General features: G+C 41.0%; 2 protein-coding genes across 8 annotated transcripts in view; both read left to right on the top strand.

Annotated features, from left to right (window-relative positions):
* The window catches only part of Ebf1 (EBF transcription factor 1), a 391,326-nt gene extending 377,391 nt beyond the window's left edge, over positions 1-13,935 (top strand). For all 7 annotated transcript variants that reach the window (XM_051180883.1, XM_051180882.1, XM_051180881.1 and 4 more), the window contains exons 15-16: positions 1,057-1,251; positions 10,532-13,935. In XM_051180883.1, coding sequence (XP_051036840.1) covers positions 1,057-1,251; positions 10,532-10,563 — 227 coding nt within the window. In that variant the 3' untranslated portion in view covers positions 10,564-13,935. The remainder of the gene's footprint in view (positions 1-1,056; positions 1,252-10,531) is intronic.
* Positions 1-26,938, top strand: part of Adam19 (ADAM metallopeptidase domain 19) — a 1,172,352-nt gene that overhangs the window by 151,822 nt on the left and 993,592 nt on the right. The gene's annotated exons all lie outside the window — the stretch shown is intronic.

The following is a 26,938-nucleotide window of genomic DNA, read 5'->3' as shown; positions in this document are numbered from 1 at the left end:
AATCTTGTGCATCACAAAGCAATGTGTGATGTCGAATAAGTAATATGAACAATAGAGAACACAAGAGTATCTAGGACGTAGAGGCAAAGGGAGTGTGTGTATGAAAATATTAGCCTTGATACTGTCTGGGACATCTCTGCCTCCTGAGGTAACCACAATTGTCAGTGTTCTCAGTGTTTTGTATTTGAGTCCCCACTATTGCCTGGCAGGATTTGTATACATCCCCCAGGCCCCTACTTATCTCACAAACACTTGTGGGAAAGCTCCATGGGAAGGGATCACTTGGAACCTTGATTTAGAGTTATGTGTTTCCCACAGATGTTGCATATGGCAGTGTTCTACCTACTGGAGTCTAGGAGTCTATGTGGTAGTGCATCCAGATCCAGGCCCATCCTTATAGAACATATCATATCTTGGAGAGAAAAGGTGCTTGAGCACACTGCCACCTGCCTGAGCTTAAAGCCACGGTGCTGGTTTTTCCTTCAATTTCCCCCTCTTCCTCATAGATCTCAATCCTTCATCAGTGGCCACATCTTCCCAAATAGCCTCCCCATATCCCGCCTGTTGCTAGATTTTGTTAGAATCTTATTTAAGCCAGAGATGGAAGGCTTTCCCTAAGAGCTCTTTGTGATGCCCCATCTAGTGTCAATCCCTCTTATATGGTGCTATCCCTGGTAAGAAGGTAAGAAGGGTTGGGTTTTTTGTTTTCTTGTCTGGAAAACTCAGAGGATGGAGGTTTTGTGTTTCCCTACACAACAGGCTTCATGTGTTGGGATGGATTGGACTGAATGAAAGGGATCATCCCTATACCCCTGGAAACCATCTGTGACACTAATACCAGGCAAAGTATTGTAAACAGTTTACAACAGTAAACTCATGAAAGTCGCTGATTTGAAGGCAGCACATGCTGAGTACCAAATGGCGAATGAATTAGGCAGGGTCCCAAGAGTTTAGGAAGGGCCTTGACTAAGAATGGTCAGATCAGAGAGGTAGGTGAGATCTATGCAAGCCCCCTCATCTCTGGATGTAATTCTCCTTTCTCATTGTGACTCTCAGTCGTGCCATCCAGCCCCACCATGGCTTCCTCTACAAGCCTCCCCTCCAACTGCAGCAGCTCGTCAGGCATCTTCTCCTTCTCACCAGCCAACATGGTTTCCGCTGTGAAACAGAAGAGTGCGTTCGCACCAGTCGTCAGACCCCAGACCTCCCCGCCTCCCACCTGCACCAGCACCAATGGGAACAGCCTGCAAGGTAAGAAAGTTCCAGGCCTGCAGCCATGAGACTTTGGCCTCCAGAGGTCTGAATGAAGCAAGTTTCTCACTGTTGCTGGGGGGGTGGGGTGAGGTTTAAGCCCTGGACCTACCAGCTTCTGTCTGCCATGATTCTTCTGTCCCTTTGTGTTCACTCTTTGGTCCCTACCACTAGCACCGCTCTTGCCTCCTCTGTGGCAATGTCTGAGACATCCTCTCTCCTGCTTCAGCAACTCTGCTCAGGCTCACGACTTGCCTGCGAAAAGTGCAGCCGCTTACTAGTACCAGAGCTTCTCTTTTCTCCTCTCTCGCTCTCTGTTGTTGCCATTATGAGACCAGCTCTGTGTGGATACTGTCAGGTTCTCCATGGCAGCCTCTCCTGGGATGGGCTTTCCCCTGAAGTAGGTCACTCAGCCTTCTCTTCTTGGTGCTTGTGTCAGGATGAAGCTGTGTAAGGAGGTGACAGGGAGGGGACAGCTGCAGTCCATTCGGAGCCCAAGGTGAAGGCATCATGAACTCATATAGCAAACATCAAAGGCCTCTTGAGAGCCACTGGAATATTCTGGTTCATACTAAAATTGTTCAGTCTCCTTCCACTGTACAATATGGGAAGTGGCAGAACCATCAGGCCACATTTTGTGCGTGGGGGTGGGGCCCAACCTTAAAAGGTGTCTGCTTTTTCTCACATTCTTATGTGCTTGGCTCTGTGAGTGGTGTTGGCCTCTGGGACCTTGTGTGTCCCCCCACAGCAGGATGATGACACAAGTGCTCACAGCCCCTGCCTTACAGATGAGAAAACTCAAGGTGGGAGGTTGTCTCCTCCCAGCCAGTGTGTGGCAGTCACTGACTGCAAAATCAGGCTAAAACTTTCATCTCTTTCTAGAACCTGACATTTTTCCAAGAATGTATCCCAGATTCCTAAGACAGTTTACAGGGAAATCAGATAAATAGAATAATTGACCACAACTTACTGAGCACCAAACAGTACTGCAGGTGCTCTCTTAAGCAGGGAACAGGTATGGCGGCCATTAGATCACTACAATACCAGGCGATGGAACTTGCTGGGGGGGGTGGTGAATACTGGTCACAGACAGCAGGTAGAAGGTGCAGGTGGAAGTGATTAGAAGCCCCTGGACTCTGTTCTTAATCCCTGCCTTGCACGGCTCACCACAGAGCCTCACTTCAGTGGCCAGCATGTCCCTTGGAGAAGCTAATTGTGGAGGCCAGGGGATGATCAGAAGGGCAGGGACATGCCTGCAATTGTGCAGCTCTATTTCTCATCTGGATGTGTGTGCCCCATTTGACATATAGATACATATTAGATTCTGGCTACTTTTTGCTGCAGTGGAGAACACACTGGCTCTCCAAGGACTCTCAAACTTCAGTACCACCCTCAATGCACAGGTACATTCAAGCTTAGTTCACTCAAGGGCATGTGGTGAGGACATGTTGGCATCCAGAGTGAACCTAAATGGTACACCCCATAGCCTACACAACCACATCATTGCGCCTGTTCACCTCTGGCAGAACTTTTTAGAACATTCTGTAGGTAACTTGCTTGGCATAACAAAGTTAGTACCTAGAGGCATGCACTTCCCTGTTCATCATCTTAAAGAAAAGAAGGAATTTTACAGTGGAACTAAATCTCAGGCAGGGTAGACAAGCTAGAAAATACCCCACCCCCTGCCATTCATGCCAGCTTTACTCTCTATTAGCTAAAAATAAATGACTCCCCTCATTATATCCCCAGCTAGAACAACCATAATTTCATACAGTTTCATACAAGAGAGGGTAAAGTTACCATTTTTATGCTTTTTATTGTGAGCCTGGCCTATAAGAGCTGAGCCATCTCTTCAGCCCTAATGTGACCATTCTCAAGCTGACAGTCTCAACTTTGATTAGTGTCTTAGTTGGGGTTACTATTGCTGTGATGAAACGCCATGACCAAAGCAACTGGGGCGAGGAAAGGGTTTATTTGACTTATGATTTCATATCACTGTTCATCATCAAAAGAAGTCAGGACAGAAACTCAAAGGAAGGGACCTGAAGTCAGGAGCTCATGCAAAAGCCATGGAAGAGTGCTGCTTACTCTTTTGTTCTTCATGGATTGTCAGCCTGCTTTCTTACAGACCACCTGCCCTGAGATGGCACCACCCACAATGGGGTGGGCCCTCCCGCATCAATCATTAATTAAGAAATTGCCCTAACAGCTTGCCTACAGCTGGATATTATGGAGGCATTTTCTCAATTGGGGTTCCCTCCTCTCAGATTACTCTAGCTTGTGTCAAGTTCATATAAAACTAACAAACACAGAGTTGATATCAGGAAAAAAAAATAAAAGGGATGATTGTGATTTCATAGTAAAGGGGTGTTGAACTTAGAAGACATGGGGTGTGGCCCAGACATATTCATCTTCCTGGACTTGCTGTACAGGACTCTACCTTTCCCAATGTCTCCATAATGAGACATTGTTTCTAGACTCTCCTGTAACCCACACTGTATTTGTTCTCCCAATTCTGTAATACACCAAACACTTTGAAGACATGACATCAGTGGAAATGCGAATAGGAAAGTAAAGTCCAATTAACCAAGACCACTTTCCTTAAGCTATTTCTCTGGTGTCTTCCTCCCCCACAGCCTGCCCTCGTGAAGGGGCACCCTGGAACCTGCACTCACACACTCGACGTCCACTCTAGCAGATCAAGGAGACTGAGCCATAGGCCAGCTACATCATTTTTGTTCAAGAGCTCTTACATGGATCTTAGAGAATCTGCTGGGAAATGCTACATTCTTTCTGACAATGGCCTTTTCAGGCATGGCGTCTTTCACTTTTGGTGCCCCTCTTTTCCCACTGAAAGGGGACCTCGATGCACTCTGGAGATGGATCAGCCTTTAGTCGCACATTCATTTTTTGATTCACCCAGTTCAGAACTGTGATCATTCACGTATACAGGGCAAGTGACAAAGGAAGGTTTGGTTAAGCAAATTGACCATAGAGAGAAGACTAAATGGGACACATTCAGATTGTTTACCTTTTTAAAAGGCCTATTCATCTCTGACTACTACAGTTAATTGAACATCCTCCTGGTTTGTTAAAGCCTGCTCCTTAACCAACTACCCCTTTGCAAGCAGGAGATAGGCACTGTGGTTGAGTGTGGTGAGGATGAAGAGTAAAACCATCAGTGGGGGAGGGCCTGCTCCCAGTCTGGTGTATGCATTGACGCAGAATTTTCTCCCTACAGCTTTTTTTTTTTTTTTTTTTTTTTTTTTTTTTGGTGGCTGCTTAGCTACCAGGTAGCGGAGAAGGAAACTTTAGGCTTGAACCACAAATATTCACTCTACTGTATTGAGCCTCCAGGCTGTTTTGCCATATTATATTTGAGTCACCAGGTTAGGTCCATGAAGAAGACCAAGGTCTAACAACTTTGAAAACTGACCCTGTATTTAGAGAGATACAACACCCAGGTTAGTGAGGTAGATCTACCCAAGAGAGACTGGCCCCCAGCCATGGACTGCAGAAGAAAGATGCATGAAGCAGACTCAGACCATTTTATAGTTCAGAGTTGCCTTTGAACTGTTTATCAGATGAATATTTAAACTGTTTCTCAGATGAATAGTAACTAGGATTCCAGTCTAGGGAGAGCAATGTCTTAAGCTGAGAAGCACCTTTATAAGCAGTCAAGTCCCTGATGATGTGTCCCATCAACCACATGGGATATCAGTACCTGAAGCAGGAAGAAAGCTAAAACATGAGGCTTTTACTCCTAAGCCCCATGCCTCTTTGTATCTATTTTGTGATTTTACAGAATGTGTTGTGTGTCTCATGTAATGGAGGCTTTTGAAAATTTGAGAAGAAACGTTTGTAGGACAATCAACTCTTGTCTCAATACTTCTTGATCTTCGGGAGATGGTTTGGTGAAGAAATCAAACTGTTGTGGTCAAATTTAGAAAGTAGTTCTTACTGGGTCACTATTGTAGAGAGCTATTCCCTTTATAAGGTATTAAAGGCTCAGAGGCACCCTGCAGTGAAACAGAAAGGACTATAGACAGCCCTCAGTTTCCAGCAGGACATAGTTTCAAGACCCCTATAGAGAACCAAACACATGGATGTTCAGGCCTCCTATATAAATGGTATAATGTCTGTATATGAACTTCAAATCATCTGTGCTACTTATAATGCCTAGCACAGTGTACTGCCACATAAATAGCACTCATACTACAGTTAAGGAAATAATAAGAAAAAGGTTTCTCCATGTTCAGTATAGTTACAGTTGGATTTTTTAAAAATATATCCTTAATTGGGCTGATGATATGTCTCACTATTTGAAGTGGCTTGCTGTGCAAGTATAAGGACCTGTGTTCATGTCCCAGAACCCATGCAAAATCTGGTTGTGGCTGAATGTGGCTGTGCTCCTAGTGTAGGGTTGGAGGAATAGGAGGAGATATGTGGGTCCTGGTAGCTGACCTAGTCAGTCTAGTTAAAACAGCAAGACATTTGGTATAGACCTCTGGTCTACACACACACACACACACACACACACACACACACACACACACACATTTAATTAGCATAATAGTTGGACCTATGTATGAGCTACATGTGACATTTGTGAGTGTGTATCTATATGGAGTGTGTTAGTGTATCTATTACTGTACACAGAAGTTTCTGTCCTGCTCAGTCATATAGCCATACCATCCCAAATAAGCACACAGAGGCTTATACTAATTATAAAGTGTTTGGCCTATTGCTCATGCTTACTACTAACAAGCTCTTACAACTTAAATGAACCCATAATTCTTATCTAGGTTTAACCACATGACTTGGTACCTTTTTTCAGTAAGGCATTTTCATCTTACTTCCTCTGTGTCTAGCTGGCAACTCCTTCTCTGCCTTTTCCTCCTCCCAGAATTCTCCTAGTCTTGTCGACCTACTTCTCCTTCTTGCCTGACCACTGGCCAATCAGTGTTATTTTAAACCAATATGAGTGACTAATGTTGACAGTGAACAAGAGCATTATCCCACATCATAGTACATGAGATATTTGTAGGGAAAGTGAACTCTTCCCACTAGCTATTTTGAAATATTTGGTTTATTGCTGTCAATTAGGCTTCTTTGCCATTAGAAGTTACCTCTCTTCCCATTCACCTGTCCATTGTACCCATTAACCATCCTTTTGCCATTCCCATATGGCTCAATTTCCAGCTTGCAAACACCATCCTAGTCTCTGCTTCTGTGAGATCAACTTTGTAACTACAATGTGTCTTGTCTTTCTGTGTCTGATTCATTTTGCTTAATGTCATGTCCCCCCACACATTGCTGCTCTGTGATTACCTGGATGTGTAGGCGCCAAGTCCATGAATATACAGAGCGAACCATCCATTTTGCTTGCTAAATGCATTTGCCTGCAGAGTTATTTCCCATGTAACTACTGCCAATGAGTACCATGTGGAAAGCACTGGAAACTGCAGCTGCCATCTGGATTGACAGATAAAATGTAGAAAAGGATCCACCCATTCTTATCCAGATGAAGTCACTGAAAACTCTTGACTCTAGACTCCCAAGTAATTCTGTCTATACAGACCAAAGGCTTGAGTTATCAGCTTTGCTCAGCTCTTTTCTATGGAAACAAACATCCTTTTCCATCTAAAATGATTGCTCCTCAGAGCCTGAGTCCTATGTAAGGACTTCAGAGTCGGGAGAGAACTGTCACATTAACTAAACCAAAAAGACCAGGGAGATGTTGCATAGGTATAGTCATAGCAACCCTTCCTCCCTTATACCTTATTGACATTCAGGCTCCTTTTGGCCCTAAATATCATGTACCTCAGTACCAACTCTTACAGAACTGTGTTTTTCTCTATAGACACATTTCAGTTTGTACAAGATCTTGCCTCACCTCGCACTTGATGAGCTCATGATTCTTATACCAGGGTAGTTCAGGGAAAGACTACATCTCCCTCCTCACTCAACCTTCCCCAGCTCTGTAAGGCTTCCCATCTTTGTCTTAGTTCTTATCAAAATGGGGAACATTTAAGGTGACACATATTGTCTTTCAACACAATGGCTTTTGGGTTCCCCTCAGCAAATGTGACCACTCAGCACTGGGGTCCATGGAAGAGCCACTGTGGTCTGGTGATGATCTCTTGGCACACAGTGTTAGGAATGTGGTGTCTCATGGGAATCTGCCTGGGCTCTACTTGAGCAAGTCAAGCATACCATTAGCAATTCTTGGACATTCCAAGCCTCCCTCTTGCCCACTTATCCCTCTTATCCCTCTTGCCCACATCATTAATTTCCAGATCACAGCACACACCAAAAAGCGGCTCTTACACCAGGATTGTCATGTAGTCACGCAATGGAGTTTCTCTATGGGAGGACCTCTTTTGAGGTGCCCAGACTCAGGTCACAGACAGCTACTGTTTGTGTAAAAGAGGTCAAGGGAAAATGAAGGGTGCAGTAACCCTTTACAGAACCTTGTATGCAAGCACCTGTGGGCCTTGTGTGAGGGGTAACAGAGCTTGTGTTAGACTTATATTCTGTGATTGGCCTAGAAGAGGTTGCAGCAGTGGGACAAGCCATGCCCATCCTATATTGCCCTAGACTATATTTGCCCTTAATACTAACTACCTGCAAAAATATATAAGCCAGACAATCATGTTTGGAAAAGTCTATAGTTCTAAATTCTCTTAAAAGAATTCAGAAGCCTGGTTGGACCAACATCCCATTACAGTACAGTCCCTCTGTAGAAGGCATGCCCTCTGCTCACTCCTGTGCCAGCTGGCTTCTCAAGGCTATGGTATTTACAAGTACCAAACTGAGACGTGTACCAGCATACCCGTGAGCTTGGAGGGGCGTTTTTAGTGAGGACCTACAAAGATAGCTAATCAGTCTATCAAATTATTTAAGTTAAAACCCCACTGTTTAGAATTTTTTCTTTTTTTAAATTCAGGCTAAACTGAATAATAATAATAATAATTAAACCCATGGGATATTTTCAGGACCCAGATGGTAAGTGTGCCCTGAGTCCATGGGCTAAAACAGCAGGAGGTTTGTCAGCTCTCTGATTCACTTTAGATCACACTGGCACCACTAAGCTGTCCCATCCACACCAGACACACAGTATGGACTCTTCACTGGCCACAGGCTTTATTTTCCTGCTACTTAAAAAAATAGGTAGAGGACCACCTGGAGCCTGGATGCAAAGACACTTAGGGACCCAATATCACACTGAGGAACCCCTTGTCCAACCTTGCTCTTGAGGCTACAGCAGCTGGAACTCTCAAGTTAAGGCGGGGTTTAAATTCTAAGCCTCTAAGTTCGGTGAAATCTCTGGCTTGCTCAGCTCTTAAGGAGGCTGCTTTCCCAACTGATCCCAAATCTTTCGAGTGGGGGTAGCCTTAAGTCGGGCTGCATTTGGCAGAAATGACTTCCTGTTTCTAAGAAAGAAAGGCTTATGGGGGCTCAGGAAAGGACTCCAGGAGCTTCTGGACTGCAAAAGGCTCTTGCAAAACAACACTTGGATGATTTACGTGTAAATGAATCAGAAACATGTGGATTGAATTTCCTTGCGAATACAGATGGGTTTAAAAATTAACGGAAAAAGTGTTTGGCAAAATACTTTTGGGTTTTTCTTTTAATTGAATCTAAAATGGCAGTAGTTGGGGTAGGGAAGCAAGAATAATGTGGGGGGCACATGACCTGGCCTCCTTCTGTCCATCTGTGGGGATCCTTTACTTTTAGGGTGCATTTTTCCAGGCATGATGGTTTAGATAAAGGAAGAGTGCTATTTTGCCCATGCATTAATCATTACTAACAAGAACATTCATTGAAGTTTAGACTTGTCAATATAAAGGAAGGCTTTTACTCTGTTCTGTCATTGGTAACCAAAGATGGTTATGTCTGTCTTTAATACAGGCATCTATCTTGTCTTAGTATATTTTCGTGTTCTTTTTTTTCTTTTCTTTTTTTCTTTCTTTCTTTCTTTTTTTTTTTTTTTTTTTTTTTTTTTTTTGAGACAGGGTTTATCGGTGGCATTGGAGGCTGTCCTGGAACTAGCTCTTGTAGATTAGGCTGGTCTCGAATTCACAGAGATTCCTCCTGCCTCTGCCTCCCCAGTACTGGGATTAAAGGCCACCAACTGTTTTGGGATATTTTCAAGTTGCCACTCTGTCTTAATTCTCCTTTAGTGGCCCCCTATAGTGGCCCCCTATTTCTCACACCCTTTATGTTAAGTGTGACCTATGGGATGACATCTATTTGATATAAGGGAAAATACAGACCAGAGAATTTAAATAGTGCTCAAAAGTTCACCCGGTTAGAGGAGAGGAAGTCGTGTATTAGGGTCGGAATTGACCTACCTTCAGGTTAGACCCTGCCTGAGGTTAGACCCAGGATGCACTTCTCTATCTAATTATACTCACATCTCTAGTAACTCCTATGTTCAACAGTTGACTGCATGTTCTGCCCAGGAGGCTGAGGGCCAGGAAGACAATTAACCATCTCAGGGGAACATACTTAGAAGCAGGCAGGAGAGAGGCAGAATTTTCTAAACACTGCTCTGTAGCTCCTAACTCCAAACCCTCTGAAAGAATTTGGGTTGACCTGAAACAGGTCTTCCTTTCACAGGCTACAATTTTTCTAGGGCTTATGTTCAGATCATTCCAGAAATCCCAAGAGAAGCCACAGCAGAAAAGACATTCTTCAGTTTCAGGCAAATATGTTCTCTCCTCCAACTCCATGTTTCCTCCAGGTTCCATTTACCCTGCTGGGGCTGGCATCTCCTTTTCCAGCTCAGGCTGAAGGGAAGGCCCTCAGATGGTGACTCTGTTACTTAATTTTCATGCTAATCCAGAACATAAGGAGAGACTGTAGAAACTGTTGGCAGTTACAGCAGGCCACTTCTTTATTTCATATTTTGGATGTGACGGGAAGGAAACGCAGAATGGCAAACTGAAAATTCTCACAATTTTGTAAAGTCTGAGGTTGCAACTTTCCCAATGGTATTCAAGCTATGCAACTTTCCAGTTATGTCTTAAAATTGGAGTCAGATTTGAGGGAATGTTTAGGATGCTCTGTTCTGTTAGGGATACATATACATGGTGATAAAATTTTCAATAAGATATGTATGTATGTATAGACAAAATTCATTCCTGGGAAGATGCAAGGACATCTGGTTAATATTTGATCGATATTGTCATGTGTGGGTTGTTTTTATTGTTCCCTTGTCCTTGGTGAAATGTTTGGGTACAAAACTATTGACTTTTGTCTTTTGTTTTCGCAGCGATATCTGGCATGATTGTTCCTCCCATGTGAAAGAATTGCCTTGAAGAATTTTATGAAGAGGTTGGATTCTGCTACGAAAGTAATCTGATATGAGTCCCAGAATGGAACTTTTAACTCAGGCCTTTTTAAGAGGAATCACACAATAACTGCAGATTTTTAAACAAAATCACCGACCTTGCAAATACTGAAATTGGAAAAGGGGGTCTGCCAGAGCAGGGTGTTGGTTAAACTTGTACCCCTAAGTATCTGGGGGTTATATTTATTCTGTATTGATAAAAGCAAACCCACAGTTTCTTTTTTCTTTTTCTTTTTTTTTAAAGCTTAACTCTGCAATCATTTGTCTTTTATAAACCAGAAAGCTACACAAAAGGGCCACTATAAATAAGACCCCATGTTTTAATTTATGATGTTTTTAAAGCTGTGTGAGGGGAGAATGAAGTGTTGATATTTACAAAAAAGCTAAAAGAAAAAAAAAAATAAAAAAAAAAAAAAAAAAAAAAAAAAAAAAAAGCTTGTATGGGACAGAATAGGAATGCCAGTTAGATTTTCTAGAAAACTAAGGGTCGGCTTTTGCGCCTTAAAGCATATCAATGGTAGTTAGCTCAGACAGTGCATTTTCAATATCTAACTTAACATGCCATCCCTTAGCAGTTCTGCAAGCTTCCTTCTCTCTTTTGTATGGTTGTCTTAAGTAACTGTGTAAATAAATGCAGCCTGGAAAGTTACCAAGCGACATACATGATCACATTTTCCCCTTGTACTCAGAAAATCCAGTGCCTCTAGACAGATTGTTTAAAAAAAAAAAAAAAAAAGAAAGAAAGAAAGAAAAAAAAAAAAAAAAAAAAAAAAAAAAGCAAAGCAAAACAAAACAAAACCCTGCATCTTTTAACCCGATCTTATTCTTTTACTTCTGCTAACTTCTTCCGAAGCCAGTGGCCTCTGAGAGAGGAGTAACATGGCGTGGCACATGCCCGAAACTCCTTCAAGACTCCCGGAACAGGGTCCAGGCACAGAATTCCACATATGTCCTCCAGTTTACTAAGTGGAAATCTTACTCACAGACCACCATCTAGAGATTTGAGCTTACTCCTCCTAGAATCCTAAATGCTGTCTATATCCAGGCTCAGAAAAAAAAAAGAAAAAAAAAAAAAAAAAAGGAAAAATAATAAAGAAAAAAACCGCAGACAAAGCAAACTGACAAAGGCGAGTAGGCAGGCTGTTCACACAGGACCCTGTACCAGCAAGACCCTGGTGTGATTGTAAAGTTATAAATTCAAACAACCCGTAAAGTGCTTTGGGGTTCAGAACGAAAGGAAACTGGGGAGGGGAGAGAGAAGGGGAAGGCCTCGAACTCAGCTTTCTGTGGGAATGTTTGCTTTCTACTGGGAAGTGTTCTTAAAAGAAAGAATCCACAGCAAAGATTCAGCCAGGGACGCTCCAAGGGGCACCGGCCTGGCTGGCTTTTCTTTGCCCTTCTGTTTCTGTATGTAGTTATAAATACTGTAGACTTTTTTTTTTTTTTTGTGTGTGTGTGTGTGTGATTTTTTTTTTTGCCAAAGTTGTTGTTTTATTTATACATTTTAATGTCTTAAGATGGTTTTGAAGCTCACACACGAAAAGTTTTACCGCATATTTTGCAAAGAAATAAAAAGCGCACTACCTTTAGCTTGCACATACTTGCAAAGTGAACTCAAAGGCTTTTTGTTTGTTTGTTTTAATGGGGATTTTGTAAAATATCCATATAAATAATGTATTTATCTTTGGAATTTGTACATTGCTTTTTCTCTCCTCCCACCCCCAGCTCCCAGCTTATTTTTTGGTGTGTGTTTGCTTTGTGAACAGTGCGTATAGTTTGGTCACCTATTGTTGTATTGGCTATTTCAATGTGATTTTTAAACAATTCATTTATAGGTATTTTTAGTATTGTTTCAAACCATGCTTCATTTTTTTTATTTCCACCCAAAAGCCATTGTCTATTTTTGTATTATTTGTAAGTTAAGAAGTTTTTTCCAATATATGGCAAAAAAATAGTAGCATATTATTCTTGTAGTATTTAGTTCTGTAGATTGAAAAATAATGTATCCTTTGCTTTGGAAGCATACAAAAATGCTGTTTTACTCTATTAATATGCATGGAATCTCTCCCTTTGGAGTGACGCATTTTGTGCATTAAATTTGGGGGAGAAACTTCATAGCGATCAATGAACATACTTTCTTTCTTAAGTCTGCTTGTATATTCTGTCTTTCACATAAATATAAACCAGCAGATTGGATGCCTTAACAATGCAAATCATATCCATTTCACCTGTACATTGTACTGTGCACCCCAACTGTCAATCATCACTAACATTTAAGAAAAAAAAGAAAAAAGAAAAAAAAAAACAAAGAAATTGAAAAGCACAAAAGAACTGTTTTGTTACTTTAAGACAATGTTACTTTTTCTAGTAGAGCAAGCGATCATTAACAACGATGCTGCAACTGTGCATGCCCGTATGGATTTCAATGGTTTTCACTAGACTGTCAGAGTTCGGATTTTTATGGGTTGGGGAGGGCAGGGGAGGGAAGTGGGGGAGGTTGGTAAGGGAGGGGAGGGAGGAAAGCTGATTTTTCATGGTGAGAAATAATAATAATGATGACTGATGATGATAATAATAATAAAAAAGAAACTGGAAAAATATAAGCAAGGTTTAGCATTGCTTCTCCGTACTCAGAAAGGTTGTCTGAATTCGTGTGTTAAGCGCTGGCCTGAAGATGTCTAAGGTCTAAAGCCATATTTTGTCTGGTGAGCCAGACACCAGTCTGCAAAGGAAGGAGCAGTGAGCCGGTGAGATGTACGGCTCAGACCCTGACAAAAGACACCACCAATCTGTTAGCCATGTGCCATGGTAAGAACTTTACTGGAAAGCCCAAAGAGCCTTTAAAAAGAAAACGTGTATCCTTTGTGTTTTGTTGTTTATGTTTGATTAGATGACAGAGAAGCACTCTGGTTCTGGGGACCATTTTCTTCTAAAAAAAGAAAATTGTTGTTTTCAAGTCCCTTTAAGACATAGCTCCCCCTAAATACAGAATATGGCTTTAACAAGAAGATGGAGTAGAGAATTCAATTCAGATTTCAGTTTTGGGGGAAGAGCCCCTGCCTCTGGATGACTGGATATGCATATGCCATGCCCGGCTTCACAAAGTAGGATGCAGCTTCTTGAACTCATTTCTCAATCTACTAACTTTTCACCTTCTTATCAAAACTTTTTTCAGTAGACACACACTGTACAGTTCAATTGTTAGAGCACTTAACTACTGTAGAGATTGTTATAATTTTCCTTTTTTTTTCTTTTTGCAAAAATTTCAAGCTGTAAAAACTTTTCAACTTTCACAATATTTAATTAAAGTTACTTCCTGTCTGTGATGGCAGTTCTTAGTGGTGTATTCATTTCTCTGCGGTAGAAGAGCCAAAGATCTATGAACAGCAAAAGGCTTGGGCTTGCTATTATTCAGGCCAGTATTGACACCTAGAGAAAATTAGCCTAGGCCTGGGACACCCACTTCCTTTCTTTGTAGGTCTTCAGAGGTTTGCTAATTTGGAATGCAAATTGAACACACACAGCGTATTGCTGCCCTCTGCTGGCATGAGCCAGGTGTGCATGTGCACGTGCTGGCCCACTGAGGAGCCAGGGGCCCCCATTCTTGTTATCAGTGAACAGTGAAATATTCCCCATTATAGGAGTGGAATTGGGCATCCAGGAACTGGTCATTCTAGAACACCATGCTCTACACTGGAAGTCTGAGCTAAACTCTTCCTATGCAACTGCTAATTAATCCCAGTGAGCCTTCTGCCCAATTAATTATGTGCCCTGGCTTGCTGATGAGGCATGTGTAACCAGAGAACCTATATTTTTTAAAACTTCATGTGGATAATAGGTTCCCCCCGCAACCCTGGTGGACAAAACCACATCTGTCTGGAATCAGACTTTAAAGGTGTGCACTAGGTGTGCAGACTTCACAGACACCTAGGAGGTACGCACACGCATGGGACTACGTCACTTTAAGTCCTGTCTTGATTGTAGTCTTTCCATTGTACTTTACACGTCTTACCTAATTTTTTAATGACAGGACACGATAAGGTTAATGATGCTTTAAAAATGCTTTGACCAACAGAAACTCCACGGCCAAAGCTAATAGGGTGTCCCATAAGCACCAGCATGCTCATTTGTGGCCGGCACTGCAGCTACACCACTCTAACATATAGCCCAAGGTAAGGCTCTGAAAGACTATCCTGCATAAGCCAGTGCATACAGATGCTATGCACCCATCTTCAACAACAACAACAACAACAACAACAACAACAACAAAAACTCCTGCCTGATCAATGTGGACATTCACCATCTGCTTTTGACATTCTGTATCAGATGCAGAAGATAAAAACTGAGCAAAAGGTCCAGGATGTTTTCAAGATGTGCACAATGTCAGACAAGAGAAATTGCTTCTGAGTCACCCTGGTCTACTAGGTTTAAACAAGAGTCAGGCAGGCAGGCACCAGAACACAGTAAAAATGCATAACCACATTCTGAGTTGCTGGCTTAGTATTTGTTAGGGGGCTACCTCTTGATAGCATTCATTCATTCACTCTTTCCTTTAAACCTCAAGCATTTGCCATGCCTATGATGTCAGATGAGGAGTGGTATCTCCATTAGTAAGGGCACTGACATTGTTTCCAGTATTGAAGCTTACAATGCAATGGGAAAAATTGGCAGAAAGCACCTGCCCCCAACACATACACAACACCTAACAATGGTAATGAAGTACACATCAAGAGTGTTTTTAAGGTATATCATAATGAGTTTGGATGTAATCAAAGCACTTTCAAGAAAAGGCTTCCAGAGAAAGTGGCATTTGAGCAAAGAGAGAAAGGGAGGTCTCCGGAAACATGGATGGGACTGAGTGTAATGACTAACCTTTAAGTAGGATGAGGTACACCAAAGAGCAGAAAGTCTGTGTGAGTAGAGTACATAGATGCCCACAATGACATTGTGGGGGATAATAAGTCAAATTCACAGCATATTCTGGGCATCTAGCATGGGTTTGGTGTGGTAGATGATAATGAACTAATCAGCTGAAGTTCCCACATGTATAGCCTACAACAGGCTCACAGACCCACAGGTCCTGAGTGTTCACACAGGTAATGTTGGATATAAGATGAGGCATCTCCTTGGGGTTAAGCAGACAGGCAAAATGTGGTTGGTTAGGGATGCCAGCAAGCGCATGCTTCATGTAATGTGGACACCTGGTCCATTTCCCTCCAGACAATTATGCTTTTGACATCTACTGTTCAATTTAGGAATTTGAGATGTGTGGCTAGATTTTTCTATTTTTATTTCCTTGGCCAGGGGTGTGGGAAATAGCTTTTCATTTTATAAATGTTAGAATCCAATCTAAAAACCGATGATTCAAAACACAGCATTAGTGTCTGGAGAGATGGCTTAGCACATGAAAACATGGACTACTCTTGTAGAGGACTCAGGTTCAGTTCCCAGCACCTATATTATGGGTCAAAACCATCAGTAACATGGAATCCAGTTCCCTCTTCTGGCCTCCTCTGGCACTGCACACAAGGAGTGCCCATACATATGTGCAAGTGACACTCATATACACAAAACAAACACACACACACACACACACACACATTAAAAACCCACAGCACTGGGCAAATAAGCAAATGAAGATCTACATTCTTATTCCTTTAAAGTGCCAGTTTGGGACTAATGGCCAAAAGCCCAAGTTTCAGAATGTGGCATTTAAACAATCCTCATGGTGTGATCATTCCTGGGTAGCAAAGAATTCCTCAAAGAGAGGGGGTGTTTATGTGCTGCCCTGTAAGACAAACAGGAATCCTTTAAGTATTAAGTAATAAACAGCTACGATCAATACCCTGAGACTCGATGCTGAGAAAAACCAAGGTTTGAAACTAACTGCCATGGGGATCCTGTTCTTGTGAAAATATACTGACTGTAGGAGTCAGTTGCTATTCAATACACAAGCCCACTAATCACTTAAAAGAAACTATGGACTGTTCTCACCCACAGAAGCCCTATCACAGATTAATTCATTTTTACATAAAATTCCAAAGAAGCGAACTCTTCTAAACATGCCATGTTGTAGATCACTCATCTTCTCAATCCTGAAATTATCACCTCTACCCTTTCCCATGCCAATAACTGATTATTCATTACATTCTGATCAGCTCCCACATCTCTTCCCTTTGTGGAGAGGGGTGCACCTCAAACCTGTTTGAACTCATTTTGCTTTCAACCTTCCACCTGCTCACAACTTTCTGCTTCCTCTCAAGCATATCATCATCATTATCATCATCATCATCTATGTGCTGTCCTCTCTTCTCTATTTACATTTTCTTGTTTTGTCCATGTTACCACATGCATTTATTATCCTGATAAACATTGGGGAGATTTCTATTTGTGCTCACAGATCTCAGTTATGATCTTAGGTGTAATCTAGGTAGCTCCAAGAATAAGCTGGAGGGGACAGGGAAACTGAGGAGTACCAGGAGGCCATTATAGTGAACATCTTGAAGTATGGGGATAAAAAGGAGGAAAATGGGCAGTACTAAGGAGACATAGAAGAACCATCATGGTTGGATGATTAATGTAATATGGGAGTTAAGGAAGAACAAATAAGTCAAAGTAATAGTATGTATTTTTCAGGTCTGGGAATGGAATCCTGAACCTCACATACACTAAGCATGGAATTTACCATTGAGCTACCATGCACAACCTGATGCTTAGTAGTTTGACAAAGTCAATTTTCATTTAAGAAGAGGTTGGCTTCTCTGGGATATTTTCTTGCAGTGGAACTGATGATTAGATCTTCTTACTTCTTTTACCACCCACCCTTCTAAATATGGCCATCTCCTCCAGGGGCTTCTCTATTACACCAAAAATGAAACTTACTTTCCAGAGCTAGAAATATTTTTGCTTCTTCTCCTTCTTTTTTAACCAATGCATCAAGCAGCTTTATCTCCTTTCTCTGGAGAGTTAAGGTATAGTGGAAATAATTTTGATCTATTTAGCATACATTCCCCGCCCCCATGGTAGAGTTTTTACATTCTATATTAAGAACAAAAGTTCTGAGGCCTGGAATTAACCCCAAGTCTGATCCCAATGGGCTCTCTGGAGGAAACATTTAGTGCCAGGAATGATGCTGTAAAGAAAGTTTCATACTCTACAAGGACGTTGGTGAACTGTTAATAAAAAGGAAGTTGCCCTAGTAAAGATGATTCATTCAAAAACATGGATTGCTCCAGGAAAGCAAGAAGGAATAAATGGAAATGCAGCAATGTCCAAGCCCCTATTGAAATGATTTACTTATGTGATATATTCTTACTGGAAGTTTCATAGACATGTCTAACCTTTTGACATTGTGACAAGACATTGTCATTTATATAGTTCACAGTTAGAATTTATACACAGGCATGCATATGCACACACACACATACATGCACGCGTACACACACACACACACACACACACACACACAAAACCTATCATTAAAAAATCTACTTTAAAGAAGTTTATGATTTTGCATGGGGTCACATTTTTGCTATTCTGGGTACATGTGACCCATAGGTCATGGGTTGGACACACCTTTGTGCTGAAAGCTAGGGATATGATAGTGTCATGCTGACTCATTTCCTTCTCTCATGGCTGCTTAGGAAGGTACAGCCATGAATCAAGCAGTCACAGCACACATTGTAACAAAGGTATAGGACTGGATGGGGGGGAGGGAGGGAGATAGGGAGTAGAATCTGGGAGAAGATGAGGGAGAGGAAATCGTGTTCAGAATATACTGAACAAAAAAAAATTCTTATACTTTTTCAAATTCATGGCCCCTCTTTTCATTAATTGCTATTCCATATATACATTTCTAAATGCATAAGGACAAAACTGCTTAGTCTATATAATGTTACTTGAATGAATATGTTTCCAGGGACTGACCATCGGGTATTGGAGAACCAAATGGTGTGTCCTTCCCTGGGGAAGACTATTCCTCTAATTCTCAGTATTCCTTAATTGCCTGTCATTATTTGTAAAGGATTGGGACTTTCTCCCACATATGTTAGCATGTTGTTATGTTTATTCAGCTCACCAGCCATTTTGGTGAGGTTTTATGGGTGTAGCTTCTGACTTTCCCAGGAGACATAATCTCACATCAAACTCCATGATCCTCTAGCTCTTAGAATATTCCTGTTGCCTCTTTCAAAATGATCTCTGAGCCTTCATTGTAGGAGTGGTTTTATAGATGTATCCTTTGAGACTGGGCTCCACAACTCTGCAGCCTGATGTGTTGTGGCTTTCTGTAATGGTCTCCATCCGTTGCAAAGAGAAATTTCTTTGATGACAGGTACAGAATCACTTACTTGTGTGTATAAAGACAAATATTTAGAATCCAGTCAGGGGTACTGGTTTAGTAAAGTGGTTGTTCCTCTCCAAGATCCATGACTTTACTAGTTCAGGATAGTTGACCAATTTCCCAATACCAGGCATAATTTCCTTCACATTGAGTGGATCTTAAGTTCAATTAGAGAGTTGGTGGTTACTACCAGGGAATTGTGCCATTACTGCACACTTAGAATTATCATGCTAAGCTAGTTCTTGAGCTTCATAGGGACCATAGCTAGGTAAGGCTGGAGTTTGCCTACTTCCTTTAGCAGCTTGCATGGTGCTTTCTGGTACTATGCAAGCTAGTTCTAAGAGAGAAGGCTTTCAAGTCATTTCCAGCTCTGGACCCTCTGGCCCTGTGCTTGAAGCTCAGAGCTCATAGTATCTTCAGATATAGGAGTTAATATCCATCTTTAGGAGGGCAACCAAGGACAGTAGAAACAATCTATACTGCTGAGAGTCTCTTGAACAACAACACAAAGGAAGTCTCCTCATGCCTGGTGTTGAGATTTTTGTTAGGTGGTCTCTGGCTCTTAGAAAGAGAATTGTCAGCCTAGATGGGCAAATTTTATTTAAACTATATATGTTTATTTATACACAGACTTAGTATATTACAAATATTTTTAGGTACATAGTTAATAGTATGATTCTTTATAATGTTTTTCCAGACATCCTTTCTGTTACTTTCTCTTCCTCCCTCCTTCTGTACTTATCTTTTCCCATCTCCCTAATTAGAGTCCCCTGTTTTTTCCAATTTCCCCCACCAGTCCACTTGTACCCTGCAATTCCCCTTTCAATTGCCCCTCCTTTTCCATTTTCTATTCTCTGTAATTACTTGTATTCACATCTGATGATGTAGGACTAGGGCCCTCACATGCGGGAGAACATGTGATGCTTGTCTTTCTGGGTCTGAGTTACCTCACTTAACAGGACAGTTTCTATTTCCATCCATTTACCTGAAAATTTCATGATTTCATTTTTTATGTAGTTCCAGAGTGTGTATATACCACATTTTTGTTATCCATTCTTTGGTTGTAGGACATTCAGGTGGTTTCCATTTCCAAGCTATTGTGAATAGAGAAGCAACAATCATGGCAGAGCAAGTTTCTGGGGAGTAAGCTGTAGACTTCTTTGGTTTATTCCAGGGAGTGCTATATGGGGGTCATGTGGTAGAATTATTTTTAACTCACTGGGCTGAACCCTAGAGAAGGATGTGCAGTGTCTGGCAGAGTGGGAAGGTTGACCTGTTCTTCAAGAACAAGATGGAGTATAAGCATGACCTCTTCTGGTCACAAGTGAGAGAAAGCATGGAGAAAGTATCACAAGATAGAAAGGCAGAGTTAGCACCCAAGTGATTATAGAGCCATTTTGCCTTTTTTCTTTTTATGGATGAGCTAATACATATTAACTGTGCAAGTATGCGTGTTCAGTGCTTACTGTGACCAAATGATATAGGTAATAGTGACTTCAGATGAAAAGGAAGTGCTTACTAATCCCATATAAGCATAGCAGTTCCCTATTGTAACTTGAAGCCTTAAACACACATACACACACTACACACACACTATACTAAAAGTGTCTTCAACAAGAAATCACCTAAACTCTTAAACTTCAATTATTTAAAAGAAAATAATGGTATTTATTTTTTAAAAATATGCAGGATATTAAGTGATTTACAAATAAGCTCACCACCCAGCACCCAATAGCAATTTTAACCATAATAGACATTGTCATCCCATTTTGTGTATTATAAACCATCACGGCAAGTAATAGATCTCAGACTAACAGACATTATATTGTTTCCTATTTTCTTGCTATTATAATTAAAATCTACCAGAATCATAAACATCTGGAGTTAAAAACATTGAACTTGCAAGTTCTTCCTGCTGTGAAAAGCCCAAAGTACAGTATCCTTGAAGGTTAGTAGGCCATCCCCAAGACTCAATTCTCTTAACAAGAGGAAACTCCATGACAGCGTCTAGGAAGATTTCCAGAGATGAACTGTGGCAAAAACAAAATTCTTCACACTAAGTCTCCAGACCACTTGTCTATCTTATTATATTACTACATCACTTAGTGTCAAAGGAGATACCAGACAATCAAAGTCAGGAAATGAAGGAAACCATTTTGGAATTGGCACATGCTGAGGGGTGCTGGCTTCAGGCCATACATTTATAGCGCAAGGAATCATCACTGCTGTCAAGAGTAGAAAGAAGAATTGGGTGGGAAACAGAAGTACAAGAGAAAAGAAGAAGAAAGAAACTTATTTAACAAATAGACCTTGAAATATAGTCCTGTGAAGTACTATTCTAGTTGAAAAAAATGGCAATATAGCAAGAGTCAATGAAATGATTTCAGATGAAATTTAGATATGATTAATAGATTTATGAAATGGGCAGGTAGGATCCACAATTTGCATTCCAGATGAGAAATTTCTGAAATAACTAACTTATCAGTTACCTATGAACTCAGTCACCCAAATATTTTAGTGACTAGTATATGTCAGTTATCTTAGTAGCTGGCAGGCATAGATGGAGAAATAACATAAAAATGAAAGGAAATTAATAAGCACACATGAATTCCAGGTTGAGAAGAACTTGCTGAGAGAAAGTGCTAAGAGACTGCGTGTGCATGTACGCACGGACACACACATACACACACACACACATACACACACACACACACACACACACACACACACACGTTCCTGTTTTCTTGCTATGGTTTAATAGGAAATGACTCCCCCCCAGAGGCTCATGTGTGGAAGGCATGTTCCCCGTCCATTAGTGAATAATAAGAGGTGACTGAATTGTGAGATCACGAACTTCATGGATGGAGTGACCTACTTTTACATTCGAAAGTGTTAGGAAGTTAACAGGCCTAGCTGGAGGCTGTAGATCACTAAATGTGTGTCTTCAAAGGATGCATTTTGTTCCAGAACTGCCCCCTCATCTCTAGGCTTCTTGGATGCCATGAGGGGAACAGCCATGATGCCCTGCTTTATCACATGCCATTAGCCACCAGACCAAGCAATCATCTGAAACTTTCAAAATTGTGAGACAAAATATTTTTTCCTCCTTTTAAGTTGTTTGCCTCAGACATTTTGTCACAGTGGCAGATAGCTATGCTAGGGTTGGCCAGGAAGCGTGAGACCATCTACTGAGCTTAGATGACATAAGGTTAGCAGAGACCCAAGACATATCATTGAAGTTTGTCTTTCTTATGGTTCTTATGTTTGAGGAATTGCCTCTGTGAAAAGCAACTCCCAGGTGGCTTCTACAAGCTCTGTCTCAACTTGAAACACAAATGAAGCAGATCCAAATCCTTAGTCATCCAGGACTTGAACTCTTTATATCTCAGTCTAAAACATTTACCCAGCAGCCCTTGTCGATCTGTTATTCCGCAGACCTCATGACCTGCACATTAATTAACACTCAACATTATAGTAAGTCACTGTGCCATGGAACCATTTTCATAAAACAACAGCCATTGAGATGAGCAAAGAAAACTGCAAGTAGATCCAGTTGGCTGAAAAAAAAGTATGAGAAAGTATTTTAAAGATTCACTTATTTTTAGTTTACGTGCATGAACATTGCCTTCATATAACATGTCCCACCTGATGGCCACAAGGGGATGTGAGACCTCCCTAAAACTGGAATTACAAGTGGCTGTGTGCCACCATGGGGCAGGGGTTGAGAACAGAGTGTGGGTCATCTGTGAAAAGAGCAAGCACTCTTAACCAATGAGTCACCTTTCAGGATTGGTGTGAATTTTTTTTTTTTTTTTAAGTTGAGTGGTAGTGAATGAAGACGTTAGGAATCTGTGGTTTGTACTATGTACAGGAGACATGTTTTATCACACACTTCCAGAAAAGCAAATATGAAGCTGCAGAACTGGAGACTATTTGGAAGTGGCATGTTAGAAGACTGTTGGTAGGGAAGATAGCTCATTTAGTGTGATGCTTGCCTCACAAGCATAGCAAAGTGAGTTCAATCTCAAGATGCCATAGGAAAAAAGCAAGCTGGAGTGATTCTTACTTAGTATTCAGCAGCGGGAAGGCAGAGAGAGGTGGATTGCTGTCCTGAGGCTCACTGTGCATCTAGCCTAGCCTACCTGGCGAGTTTCAAGCCATCGAGACACTGTTTCAAGAAAAACAGAGAAGTGATGGCAACTCTGGCATGGCATGAGGTGGGCTTCCTGTGCACATGCAGAATTCAATGGCACACATATGCACCCACAAACACAGTCATAAAAAACTTTAAGTCACAATTGTCTAGAGAGAAGAGGTTTTTAAAAAGGAATTATAGTATGTTTTTCAACACACAAAAGGCCCCTAAATTGAGAATCGTACCGGGCAGGATCATGAAGCAGCTAAGAAATAGGTCCTGAGCCCTAGAGAGAACCTACTACTATTATTTTGCCAGACAGGCATAGTGTTAAACTTTCTTCTGATGACATATCATAATATCCATAGATCAATGCACATACCCCACACATTTTGAGACAAACATGTGACCGGCCTGGCCTAGAGGAGACTATGGCTATTGCAGAGGCACAATGAAGTCAGAGTTATTCCAATTTCCATAGCTGAGAAAGAGGATGAGGTAGTTGCTCAGCTGTGGAGTAAGCTAAATCCTTTCTCTGCCTTTTAATTACAGAAGGAGGTAGAAGATATCCAGATAAAAGGGCCAGGAGTTGTGGAATATCCCTATTTAAGGGCCTACTTTAAGAAAACAGTTCCTTATTGAGCACCTATCCAACATACACATCTTAAATATTTATACTGTTGCTAAGGCTATCCATATAGGTCAAGATAGTGATTACTGGAGATGATGGGACTTGATGGGATCACCTCAGCTATAAGAAATATCTCATTATTTCTCAGGACATTTTGCACTGTGATTGTTCTTCTGTGTTTTGGGTTTTCAGCAAGAACTATGATGGTTGCTGGAGAGCAATGCTGGGCAAAATGAGACTTGGCCTTTTCCTTCAAAAAAGCTTCTGTCCAGCCAGAGAAGCAGACACAGCTTTGATAACACACAGAACTGCTGAGGGCAGGAAGTCAAAAGGCCACTGAACTAGACACCTGACCTGATATGGACGAGTAGCAGGGACTTGTCTGAAAATGGAGTTCAAGTTGATACCAAAAAGATGAATATTCCAGAAGATAATTATCATATAAAAGGGACCTGAAACCTGTATGGCTAAAATATCTGAGCCAGAGGTAAAAGATAAGGTCAGATAGATGGCACAGCTCAAATCCTCAAACAGCTTTCTGTATGGGTGGCAGGTGTTTGCTTCCTGGCTTTTCTTTTCTTTCTTTTTTTTTTTGTTGTTGTTAATACACAAATTAATGGGTTCTATTATGGCATTTATATATACACACACACACCCTCTTCCCTCTCCTTTCTTCCCAGTAGCTAGGGTTTTTATTTAAAGATTATAGAGAATACATTGAAAAGTAGATTAAGAAGTGTGATGACCAGCTTCAAGAGTCCAAGGCAGACACTATTGGCAGACACCAGGGGTACTTGGAAAGTGGGTTTCAAAGCAGTTCCCCTGCACCAGCTAGGGCATCACAGTGCTGTTTTGCATATGATGCCTAGGATCCCGTGTGTCAGTTTATAACAGGTGCCTTGCTTTCACCTTTCCATTAAACCAGTTATGTTTTAAATAGTACCAATCAGATTGCATATGGCTTGATATTTATTTTATTTCAACCATCACTCTTTTTTGTCAAGTGTATCCTCAGACACAGCAGGTGAACCTTAATGGCTTAAGGGATAAATAGAAAGCTGACGGGATCATGCCCATTAGCTAATGGATCACTAAGCAATGGGGACTAGTTCCACTCCAGTGCACTTAGCCCAGGGTTGCCAGGAATTTTAAACACAACAAGCAAATGCTCTAGCTTCACCTCATGGGCCCAGGGGATGGAAGCTGAAACTCAAATATGGCTTCTTTGATAGACAGATGAATGAATGTGGCTATCATTATGTAATCACATACCTTAGGATTTATTTATGATTGACTACAAAGCATATTCTAGAAATATAGTGGAAGCATTTGACCTGCCAGGTTGGTGCATTTGTTGGTGATAGCCTGGCAGAGGAACACTGATAGGAGATTCACTCCACTACCCTCTTTTGCTCACTCTATTAGTGTCCCTGTGAGTCAGGGGAAAATATATGAGCCTGGCATTCTGTTCTGTGGACTGCTTCACAACTTGGTAAATTAGTCACTCTATGTATTGTGCTGGGTCCTGTTTTCCACAGTTTTTTTTAATCAGTTGTTCAGATGTATGTGTCTTATTAGCATCTGGGAAAAGCAATCACTTTTTTAAAAAAATCCCAAATCTCATGGTTTTATTGGGCTATTAAGATTTTGATTTGTGGGTGATAAGGACTGTAAAAGAACTTATGGTCATTGAGCACAGTATACAAGAGGCATCCAGCAGGAGAAAAACTCCTACAAATGGAACCCCAGAAACACTGAGAAGGGGTACCACTGAGAACCAGTGCCATGACAAGCTCCTCTGCGTCTGAATGCAAGTGCATCTCTTGATCTAAGCTGTGACTATAATCTACTTCCATCATCATCACTCTCTGACCCATTGACTTCCTCAAAAGGAAGTTTTTAATAGCCACACCCTCAAATCACTTCAGATAGAGGACCCAAACTATGAAGAAAATCTCAGATCCATTTCCTATCAGCTTCAGGCAAATCAACTTCTTGATTTTTGCTCTGATCCAAGACAAATAGTTCATAGTCCCTTATGAGTAGAGAGGATGACCTTGGACTTCTCAAGGAGCGGCTTGTCTCCTTTTGTCAAAAGCAGCATTGGAAAGGGTCACCTTCCAGTCTAGCACAAACTCTGCAGTCTCCAGATCCCTCTCTGTGCTTGCAGAGCATCTGGATGAGTGAACATAAGATAAGGATTTGTTTGAGGGCTTTTCTAAATAAGGGATGTGAGTATAAAGGCAAATGTCTGGTTCTTGCCAAAAGGTTCTTATGCAATTACAACAAAGACATAGTTTATTATCAGAATATCTAAGTAATTTCTCATTTGGAAGGCATGGGAAATAGGGACAGTAAGAGAACTTACAACCTTTGACCACACGATCCAAGAGGCACCTAGTAGAAGGAAAATACCTACAGACAGGGCCACAATAAAAATAAAGAGAAATGAAGAAATAAAGACCTCTAAACCATAATGATATGTATGCATGGACTTCCCAGAAAGCATCATAAGAAAGCATTAGTGAGTAAGAAAAACCCCAGGATTCTTTCTAGCACTCATCTGTCTGTCTGCCTGTCTACCATCTATACCTCTTATCTATCACTATAGCTATCATTGATATATACTCTACCAACTATCTATCATGTCTATCTCTCTGCTTATCACCTATATTTACCTATATCTATCATCTACTGCTATACCTATAATTTATCACCTGTCTACTATCTAAATCAATTATTCACCACTCATCTATCAAATCATTTATTATGTATCAATTTGCATCCATACATCTACCTACCTACCTGTATATGTACTTATCTGTGTATCTACCTGATTATCTACCTATCTACTCACCTACCTACTGATCTATCTATATCTATCTATCCATATATATATATATATATACATATATATATATATATGTATATATATATATATATGTATGTATATATCTATCTCCATACCTAAATATGCAAGTTCTCTGAGCAGGCTTAAAATTTAAAATTACAGTAGGCATACATCATAAAAACATTAACTTCAAAGTTTCCTGTTTCTCTTTTCCATTGCTCTGTTCCTCCAGTAAGGCTTACAGAACTCCCTCTCAGCCAGTGAACTATCACCTCAGTCCATCCTGCTTCATTTTCTGAGGGGCTATTCTACACATCTTTTTCCTAAGAGGAAATGAGTTCTGGTGGAAACACAAAGAAACAAGATGAATA

Source organism: Phodopus roborovskii, unplaced genomic scaffold (genome assembly GCF_943737965.1).
Source record: "Phodopus roborovskii unplaced genomic scaffold, PHOROB, whole genome shotgun sequence".
NCBI lineage: Eukaryota > Metazoa > Chordata > Mammalia > Rodentia > Cricetidae > Phodopus > Phodopus roborovskii.
Note: the sequence above shows the minus strand (reverse complement) of the source record. Positions and strands in the feature narration are given on the sequence as shown.